The 10,546-nt window shown below is 46.1% G+C and overlaps 1 protein-coding gene across 2 annotated transcripts; it reads right to left on the reverse strand.

Annotated features, from left to right (window-relative positions):
* Positions 1–1,523: 1,523 nt before the first annotated feature.
* On the reverse strand, positions 1,524–9,581 carry LOC114781704 (uncharacterized). Of its 2 annotated transcripts, XM_028968060.1 has the most exons (2): positions 6,832–9,581; positions 1,524–5,928 (listed from the first exon to the last, which is right to left on the reverse strand). In XM_028968060.1, the coding sequence occupies exons 1-2, from the start codon at positions 7,910–7,912 to the stop codon at positions 2,369–2,371; spliced, it is 4,641 nt and encodes a 1,546-aa protein (XP_028823893.1). In that variant the 5' UTR covers positions 7,913–9,581; the 3' UTR covers positions 1,524–2,368. The 2 variants fall into 2 exon arrangements, with proteins under 2 accessions (XP_028823893.1, XP_028823894.1); XM_028968061.1 differs by lacking the exon at positions 6,832–9,581 and having other exon boundaries at positions 1,524–6,803.
* Positions 9,582–10,546: the final 965 nt, after the last annotated feature.

A 10,546-nucleotide genomic window follows, 5' to 3' on the forward strand; every position in this document is an offset into this window, starting at 1 on the left:
ATCGACTGTACCTCCAGGAACTCAACTATGAAACTCCTGAAGTTTGCAGATGACACCACTGCCATTGGGCTCATCCAGGATGGTGATGAGTCTGCATACCGACAGGAAGTTGAGGGGCTGGTACTCTGGTGCAGTCAACACAACCTGGAGCTGAACACGCTCAAGACTATGGAGATGACAGTGGACTTCAGGAGACATCCCTCAACATTGCTCCCCCTCACCATATCAGACAACCCGGTGTCTATTGTGGAGACCTTCAAGCTCCTGGGCACCACCATTTCCCAGGACCTGAAGTGGGAGACCAACATCTCCTCCATCCTCAAAAAGACCCAGCAGAGGATGTACTTCCTGAGGCAACTGGGGAAGTCCAGTCTTCCACAGGAGCTGCTGATCCAGTTCTACACTGTGGTCATTGAGTCTGTCCCGTGCTCCTCCATCACCGCCTGGTATGGAGCAGCCACTAAACCGGACAGGATCAGACTGCAGCGGACTGTACGGTCAGCAGAAAGGATCACCGGTGCCCCCCTGCCCTCCATCCAGGACCTGTACCTCTCCAGATCCAGGAAACGGGCAGGGAAAATCATCTCAGATCCCTCACACCCTGGTCACAGGCTCTTTGACCTGCTGCCCTCTGGCAGCTGATACTGTAAATCACCTCCATCATTGCACACTGCACTTTATGTTCACTTGTATATAAGATTTAGTTTGTTTTTGCCTATTTATTCATAAAAAGTAGATATAGTTATTTATAAATCACAAACAATCCACAACGTGGACAATAACACAACACCCTTGCACATTGTTGTTGTTGATTGTTGTTGTTGTTGTTTTTTGTCTTTTTTTCCTACATTGTACTTGAGAGACACCATCTACCGGAATCAAATTCCTTGTATGTACTTGCACTTACTTGGCCAATAAATACGATTCTGATTCTGATTAACTCATCACCACTGCGAACAGTAGGCAGCTGTGGACGGGAACAGTGTGTGGGGACTAGGGCTGCACGATATTGGGGAAATATGCGATATTGTTGTTGAATATTGCTATAATGATATTTCTTGCGATATTACATTTCCCTAGAGAAATGCTTTTTAAATTATTATTATTATTATTAGTTATTAAAAAATCATTTATATATGTAATGATCATACTAAAATAAACAGGTAATATATATTCATCTGATCTAATTCAGGCTAAAAAGAAACAATATGTCAAGGAAGTTGCAAATATTTAGACTTCAAAATATTATGAATGTTTCAATATGACCAATGTCAGAAATTTAGTCTTTTACTGGCACAGGCCAACACAATCCCGCAATATGGCACGATCCTGAGACACCAAATATTTGTCGAGTTGAGCCAGGATTACCACTAAAAAATGTTTCTGCAATTCTCTACAATCTCTTTATGTAATGAAGGAATTTTTATCGATATATTTGGTTTTACCCGCGGGTCCTTCAACCCAGGTTCTTGTAGGAGGATTCACTGCTCGAGGCTGAGAAAGAATGAAGACTCAAGACTCAGTCTGCGCAGAAGGGGGAATCTTTAATGTTCACAGAAGACTACCACTAGCACTCTGTGTACAGATTCCGATTCCCCTGTTTCAGTGCGTGCTCAGCTCTTTTATAGGTAGTGACAAACATAGTCTTTTTTGAGGTGGAGTCTTCTGCTCGTTCGTGCTGTCTTCTGCAGGGGCAGATAACCTCTTCAGCAGGGTGAAACCACAAGGTGCATAGTTGACAGTTTTAACACGGTCGGGTGCAGGTGTTATGTTCCACTTCCTCTTTGAGTGAGTCACTTGTTCCTTTATGTTTGCACAACATCTGATAACAGATGTTTTACCAGTCTTAAGCAAAGTAACATATGTCAAAGCAGTATATTTCTACAATTCCCCCTTTTGAACTATATTTAATAGTTCAACAAACACAGAACGGACATATAGCCAAGCTGGAACATCTCCTCTGGGTCTTTTAAGGTTATAGTGAGGAGTAAACAGACATGACAGCCACCCTGCCCTGGGTCGGCCTGAATCGTCCGTAACCTAACAGGAATACATGATAAGAAAATAACCGTAATGATACAAAAAGAAGGAAGAAACAATCAAAAGAGTATTTAGACATGGGACCACATGACACCTTCTTCGTCATCACTGGCCAGTGCACAAAAGACCAGAAAGACGACAGCTCTCTGTTTCCAGGTCATAATGTCTGGAAATGGCCAAGACATGGTTATAGAGAAAATATATAAAACAATATGAACACTGAGTAAATGCAAATTAAGAGTAGTAAAATGTAGGAACTAGTATGATAGGACGCAAAGTGAGGTAATCCCCCTTTGGAAATGTACAACCAGCCGGTCGTATTTTGGGGTCAGTTGTGTCCAGTATCTGCTCTTAGGGCATCCTGGATCTCCGGGACAGTCCGGCCTGGTTCAGGTGCAGCCGCACACTGGGAGAGGTGAAACCAGGTGTCTCCTTTTCCTTTGAGCCGAACAGCATGTGACGTCCTCTCGGTGATCTGGTAGGGCCCTGTCCAACGGGGTTCACTCCATTTCCGTTTGGTCACCTTCAGGAGTACGTATTCTATCCCTGGACTCGGGGGGTTGCTTGCAGGCGGCTGGGACCCTCGGCCTGTGATCTGCGTAGAATGCTGGGAGAGAACACTTTGTAGAATGTTAAAATATGCTTTTGGAGACAATTTTTCAGATGCTTCAGTAGTCATAAACAGTCGTGACGAAGGACCAGGAAAGGGACGTCCATGTTCTAACTCAAAAGGCGTGTACCCCGAGGTTTTGTTCACCGAGCTACGAATAGACATTAAGGCCAATGGTAACGCGTCTACCCAGGTCATTTTGGTCTGTGCACAGATTTTTGCCAATTTAGTTTTGAGTGATAGGTTCATTCTTTCCACTTTACCTTGTGATTGAGGATGGTAAACCGTGCCAAACTTGTGTTTTAACCCTAAGGCAGATTCAACTGTTTGCAGATCCTTATTTTTGAAATGAGTTCCATTGTCTGACCTAATGGTTTCAGGAAACCCGTGTTGCGGGATGTAATAGTTAATCAGGCACTTGACCACCGTTTTGCTATCTTCTCTAGTCACGGGCCAGGCTTCTGGCCAGCCCGAGAATGCATCCACCATGACTAGAAGGTACCTATGTCGTCCCACCCGTTCAACCATGTCCGTGTAATCAATCACAATTTCTTTTCCGGGGCACAATGGAATTGGGAAGGTGCCCACCAAGGGTTTCAACGTAGGTTTTATTCCATACAGATTGCATTCCGTGCAGGTTTTCACTAGGTACTGGGCCATATCATGCAACTGGGGATGCCACCAAGTGGACAGATTCTTCATTATTTGGGTTGCACCTACATGTCCCACCCCGTGAGCCTCCTCCATGGCTGTTTGCCTGACACCTGGGGGTAAAATGGGCCTCCCATCCGGGCCTCTCCATAAATCGGTGTTGGTGGCTCCTCGGGCCAGCCAAAGAGTTTTTTCTTCTGGACTTGCTTTCTCCTGTAATTCTTTTAGGGTGGCTTTGGTCAGAGCGAGTGGTGTGTTGTCCACAGGAGGTTGTGAGTGGGAGTCCATTACCATGATGGATGAGGGCAAATATCCTGCAGTTTGCTTCGCTATGAAGTCAGCTTGTCTGTTTCCTTGGGCTATCAGGTCCTTCCCAGTGCTGTGACCTTTACATTTTATGACGGCCACCTTTTCTGGCTGTAACAGGGCTTCGGCTAGTTCTTTCATTTCTTCCTCATGTTTGATCGGTTTTCCACCAGCTGTGAGGAATCCTGCTCTCATCCATTGTCTTAACTCCACATGGATTGCCCCTACTACATAGGCCGAATCACTGTAAATGTTAACTTTGCGGCCTTGAGCCAATTTTAATGCTTCAATGACTGCTCTTAATTCTGCTCTTTGTGCTGATTGAGGTCCTTCCAGTTTTTCTGCCTTGACCACTTCCCATTTCATTTCCTTCTGTTCTACTATTGCCCATGCTGCTTGCAACGTCCCTTGGTCTGTTCTAAAACAACATCCGTCGGTAAACCACTCAGTTGTAGCATCTACAAGTGGTTCAGCTTGTAGATGTGGTCTAATGTTTTCATCTTTCTGTACATTCTTTTCACATTCGTGTGGAATACCTGATGCCATGTGATCAGCCATGTTTATACCTTCGTGTGAGTAGCTAATGTGTGGAGCAGTGAGAATGTCCATTAGTCGCCTTTGTCGTAGTGGTGTGAGTGTGAAGGCCTGTGAGGTTACATAGGCTACGACGCTGTGTGCCGTTAGTATTTTCAAAGGATGGTTCATGACTATGTGAGCTGTTTTAGTGATGATTTTAGCTAATCCTGCCGCATGTTGGGTGCATGGTGGATGTCGTTGTTCAATATTGTCTAGCATGACACTGACATATGTGAGTACACGTCTCTCTCCCCCTTTTTTCTGTAACAGTACACCATTGACGTGAGTATCTGTTCCAGAAACATCCAAATGAAAAGTCAACGCATAATCCGGGATTGCTAGGTCAGAGGCCACGGAAAGTCGTTGTTTGAGAGTGATGAAACATTGTTCAGTTTCATAGGTCCATTCTAATGGTGCGTGGAGGTTTTTCATGCCTTTTGCGTTCACAAGAGCCCTGAGAGGGGTAGTGAGACCCACGTAATCAGGGATATAATTCCTACTAAAGCCAGTCAGACCTAAGAAGGAGAGCATGTCCTTGACAGAATGTGGACGTGGATGGTGTAGAATAGAATTTCGATGGTCTTTAGATAGAGAGACCCCTGTCTGAGCAACCATGCGCCCTAAGAAGGAAACTTGTTTGTGGCAACATTGTAACTTGGACCTGCTAACTTTGAAGCCGACTTCTGCTAGAAAGGTCAATAGTGAGCGAGTTGCTTGTAGGCAAACGTCTGCCGTGGGGGCAGAAAGTAGTAAGTCATCAACATATTGGACCAGGAAACAGTCAGATGGGAGTGGGCATTTAGCTAGGATAGCCTTCAGATGTTGATTGAAAAGACCGGGCGAGAGAGCAAACCCTTGGGGTAAGCGAGTGTAGCGCCATTGGTGGCCCCTAAAAGTGAATGAAAAGACATCTCTCAAGGACTCCGCCAATGGAAGGCAGAAGAAAGCGTTGGCTAAATCTATGCATGAGAACCAGGCGTGTGACGGAGGCAGGTTGGCCAGGGCAACATAAGGATTGGGCACCGGGAGAGATGTAGTCCCCAGGAGGGAATTGATTCTCCTGAGGTCATGGACCATACGATATTTACCCGTACCCTTCTTTTCGACAGGGAGAATGGGAGTGTTCCAGGGGGATCCAGAAGGTTCGAGGACCCCAGCATCAATTAGACCCTCAATGGTCTCAGCAATGCCGGCTTCCGCCTGGGGTTTGTGTGGATATTGAGACTGCCACAAGGGAGCGGAAGTATGCAACGTAAAAGTGACTGGAGGGATGCCGACACAACCAACGTCGGTAGGTCCCTGAGACCACAGGGAATGTGGAATGGAATCAAGAATTGAATGTGAGTCGCAATGGTCCGTCATTTCTCTACCATGAGACCGAGACAAGGTGTCATGATGCAACACAGCGGAGTTGATCGAGGACGAAGTGGGCAGAATTTGGTAAGTTGAAGTGGATTCCGAGAATAAAACATATGGTAATCTAGTATTGACCCAATCGGTTGCCGCAATTGCTCTTTTTACTATTCCACCTAATTCCTTGGCCTGATGTCCAGGGTTTAGGGCCAAAGAAATGTGTGGGGCCGCTTCAGCAGACATCATATACCACTGTTCCTGTTCCGGTGTGAGAGTAACAGCCGCCGCCACGCCCTCAGGAGCAGCAAAAAGACATGATGTAGTTATTGACCACTGATGACCTTCGCAATTTTCTTGGAACAGGTGCTGATACCAAGTGGTGTCATGTCTGTCATAGAAAAGAGTGAGATGGGGTGGGTCAGGAGGAGGCACGTAAGGATGGAGCTGGGAGAGCCACGGCCGCCACTGCTGGAACATTGTCAGTACACCTGGGGACGCACTTGGTTCAGAGTTCAGCATAGCCCAGTAGATGTCTGCTGTGGGAGACACATCCTGAGCGGGATGTAAAAGAAACTGTCCATTTCCTTCAACCATCTCGCGGCAAGGAAGGATCGTTCCTGCTGGTAAGGACACAGTTAGGCCCTGTGGGGAGCAAGTGATACTGGCCCCCAGTCGTATCAATAAATCTCGGCCGAGGAGGTTGACCGGTACGTCCTTGGAACAAATGTAACTGTGTAACAGTATCTGGTCGCCAACGACGGTAGGAAGTGGTGTGGTGAACGGCAGAACCCTTGGATCCCCAGAGATGCCCACGACTGTAGTAGTGAGGTTGGAAAGTTTACCTCGCGATACGGACCGGACTGTGGAGTGTGTAGCCCCTGTGTCCACCAGGAAGTCTTTTTGCAGTCCGTCTACAGTTATAGACAGCATGGGATCCGCCGTAGGCACCACACTGTCTAGGGCAGTCTGTGGGGTGTCCTAATGGGAACCACCCTCAAAGTGGTCCCAACTTGTCATGGGCATTTGTGGGGCCGGAAAGCCTCCCGGACCTCCACGCGGCTGTTGGAATCTCCCTCGCTGTGCGGGACGGCGCTGATATGGAGTTCCCCTGGCTGGTAGGCCAGTGGGCCTGTGAGGGCAGGTTCGGGCCCAGTGGCTGGGATCTCCACAGGTGAAGCAGCCTGTGGTTTGTCCCCCGTTTCCACCCCTCCACTGACCTCTCCCTCTGAAATCACCCCTTCTCTCCCCCATAGGGGGACCAGCCTGTCCGTAAGGGACAGGTGGAGAGTACGCCGAATGTTGGGGGTACTGTGGCGGAGGCTGCCACCCACCAGAAGGGAAAGACGGCATTGGCGGCTGAGGGGGGTGTGGTACAACTGCGGCCACTAACTGCTTTTTTGGTTTTTCTGGTTTGCTACCTAATTCTTTTTTAGCTTGTTGTATTTGCATTCGGAGTAACTGTTGTTGCAGGTCTTCCACAGTTTCTCCCTTACTGGAGTCCTTATCCTGACATTTGTTAAGGTTAAAGAGCAGGTGTTTTCTCCATGTAGGAAAATCACAATCTTGCAAATCTGGATTGTCTTCCATTCTGTCTGCTACTGCCTCCGGAATCCCCTTTAACACTGCCCTTCTGAACAGAATCGACATCGGTCCCTGTGTCCCGGGGTGCTGCCCTGTCCTTCCCGTCCAGTCATCTATTGCCTGATCTAAGTAAGCAGGTGGGTTCGATTTACGGTCCCATTTAATTCTAGTCATTCCTCCGGCTGCGTCTTTCAGTGGAAAGGACTGTCTTAGAGCGCGATTAAGGTTGTCAAGAACATTATATATAGGAACTTCATTGGGGGTTTGGAGAGTACCTGCATCTCGTTCTACGGCTATCAGTTGAGACTTGGAGGAACACATGGTCAATATTGCTCTAATGTCACCCATGGCTAGGTCGACCCCGGCAGTGTGTTTTTCTAAGGCGACCAACCAGGGGTGTGCTCCGTCATGTATGTTAGGTAATTTGTGAACTAGTCCTGTAATATCTCCTAGTGTGTATGGCTGATACACAGGCCTTTCCCCTGGCTTTCTCTGGATCAGTGGATAAACCCCTGCTACCCCTTTCAACTCAAGTCCATTATTTTCCTCATCTTCCTCTTCTTCATTTTCGTCCCCTTCTATCTCATCCCCTTCCTCCTTGGTCTGTTTGCAGTCAGATCCTTTAGTTCTAATTCTTCCCCTGGTCCTATAAGCTATTGATTCTCTATCCTCAGTTCCCTGTTCTGCCTTAGCCTCCTTTACAGCCTGAATCATTAAGTCTGCAAGTTCCTCTCCGGCAGTCTGCATGTTCACAAGCTGGCCTGTCATTGGTTGCCAGTTACCTTTGAGGTACATCGTAACTGTTTCAGGGTTTGAACCCGAGTCGGGTGGTGAAGCAGATTCTCTCCTGTAGGTAGCTTCTGACCTTTCCACAGTCGTGGGGGACTGTTGGGGCTTGCTGTGTTTGGCCTGGTACCGTGCCCCTGCATGTTGGAATGGTGCAACGGGTTGCGGTACCAGTGGATCTGCTTTTACGGTGTCAGTTCCTAATGAAGGTGTGGTGGACGATACACCTTCGGCGGGACAGGTTAAGATGCCCCCCCGTGACTTCTAGGACAGGATATATTGATGCAGGCACCCTGGGAGGTGGAGGCGCTGTTGGGGCAGGGGTATATGGAGGTGGTGCCTCTTTTTCCTTTTTCATGCGAATTTTGGCGAGTTCCCACCATCCCATGAATTTATTGTATTTTATCCTTTTGTTCTTTTGTGTTTCTTGTTCCTTCTTATGTTTTTGTCGACTAAACAGCCCAGCACTTTCCAACATTTTTTCCGCTTCTCCCTCTTTTTTCTTAGCTTCTCGCGCTATGGAGCGAAATATTATGCCCCAATTCCCACTACTCCCTTTGGTCTGGCCTTTTTCTATCAGTAGTTTTGTGGCGGTGGTGTCGAGTAATTTCTTTTGTTCCGCTGCTTCCTTAGAAGGGTAAGTGACATCTATCACATAATGCATCTCGATCAGTTGTTCGCCGAGAGTACTGAGAACACTTCCGGGAGCCCAACCATCTCCTACATCTTTATCCAGTTCTCCTTCCATTGTTATTTCCACGGAAAGGCTTGTCTTTATTTTTTATTTTTATTTATTTATTTATTTTTTTTTTTTTGAGAATTTAGTCCAGCTGGGGGTCTTGCCAATAGGTGGCACTAACAGCTGGGGAGCACCGTTTTAAGTCAGTGAGTCAGCACTTGAAATATCCCCCTTTGGTGGTATCAAGCTTCTACCTGGGAGTAAGACTTCCCCGGCGGATACACCTTGCCTCTGCTTCCAAATGGGGGTGCTATTTGTTCTCACTGTTGTTATCCTCGTTCATTCATTCCCCATGTGGTGCAATATGTGGATGTACTTATGTGTTATATGCTTTTTAATCGTATCAGGGGAATACCTGGTATTCACCCTTTATTGAAAATGGTGGTGAGTAAAAAGGAATCTAATTCCCCTTATTATGTAATCTGTGAAATACGGAAGAACAGACCGTCTTTCCCAGTACTTCACAGCATTCACACCGTTGTGTTTTATGTGGCCGTGTCAACACAGGACATTCATTCGTCACACATGTATAAAATATCCTACAACAACTTTCAAATGGTACTCTGGGAATTTAAGAGACAATCTATATTGTTTCTAAGGACTCCAACCTTACGAATGTTACCCTGGAATTTAAGAAATAACCTGTGTTATTTCTAAGGACTCCAACCTTCAACTATTCCTTGGTAATTTAAGAAACAACCTGTGTTATTTCTAAGGACTCCAACCTTCAAATATTCCTTGGTAATTTAAGAAACAACTTCTGGTGTTTCTAAGGACTCCAACCTGCAAGTAAACCTTTGGTAATTTAAGGAACAATTTGTATTGTTCCTAGGGACTCCAACCCGCAACTAAACCTTTGGTAATTTAAGGAACAATTTGTATTGTTCCTAGGGACTCCAACCCACAACTAAACCTTTGGTAATTTAAGGAACAATTTGTATTGTTCCTAGGGACTCCAACCCACAACTAAACCTTTGGTAATTTAAGGAACAATTTGTATTGTTCCTAGGGACTCCAACCCACAACTAAACCTTTGGTAATTTAAGAAACAATTTGTATTGTTTCTAGGGACTCCAACCCACAACTGAGAAATATTGTCGGCCCCCGAACTGGACTCGTCAGTCCCAGTGGTGGTCCAACCTCAGTATTACTTTACTTTATGACTCTCGTATTACTTTTACTTTAAACCTTAATGTTTACTTCATTTATTAGTATTACAGTCTCTATCAGCCTTTTGGAACAGTCTTTAATTTAATACAGGGTACTCGGAGTCTGGACACAAAGTTATATTTAGAGTAGTCAATTACAGCAGAAGGAAAGGTCTGCTTACCTTTGTGATTCGAGCGCTCGCTTTCTGTCCAAACTCCTTTCACCCGGTCTCGACCAAATTCCTCCGACTTGTTTTTATCTGTTTCCTCTGTTGATCCAGAAGAACATCCTGTTCGTGACGCCAATTTGAAGGAATTTTTATCGATATATTTGGTTTTACCCGCGGGTCCTTCAACCCAGGTTCTTGTAGGAGGATTCACTGCTCGAGGCTGAGAAAGAATGAAGACTCAAGACTCAGTCTGCGCAGAAGGGGGAATCTTTAATGTTCACAGAAGACTACCACTAGCACTCTGTGTACAGATTCCGATTCCCCTGTTTCAGTGCGTGCTCAGCTCTTTTATAGGTAGTGACAAACATAGTCTTTTTTGAGGTGGAGTCTTCTGCTCGTTCGTGCTGTCTTCTGCAGGGGCAGATAACCTCTTCAGCAGGGTGAAACCACAAGGTGCATAGTTGACAGTTTTAACACGGTCGGGTGCAGGTGTTATGTTCCACTTCCTCTTTGAGTGAGTCACTTGTTCCTTTATGTTTGCACAACATCTGATAACAGATGTTTTACCAGTCTTAAGCAAAGTAAC

Source organism: Denticeps clupeoides, unplaced genomic scaffold (genome assembly GCF_900700375.1).
Source record: "Denticeps clupeoides unplaced genomic scaffold, fDenClu1.1, whole genome shotgun sequence".
Classification (NCBI taxonomy): Eukaryota; Metazoa; Chordata; class Actinopteri; order Clupeiformes; family Denticipitidae; genus Denticeps; species Denticeps clupeoides.

Bases quoted from the DNA above. Each gene is read 5' to 3' on its own strand.
- LOC114781704 (XM_028968060.1), bottom strand. From the start codon at position 7,912: ATGTACCTCAAAGGTAACTGGCAACCAATGACAGGCCAGCTTGTGAAC. The intron at 5,929-6,831 runs CGGCGTACTCTC...CTCTTTTCTATG, and splicing joins GCCACAGTACCCCCAACATT to ACAGACATGACACCACTTGG.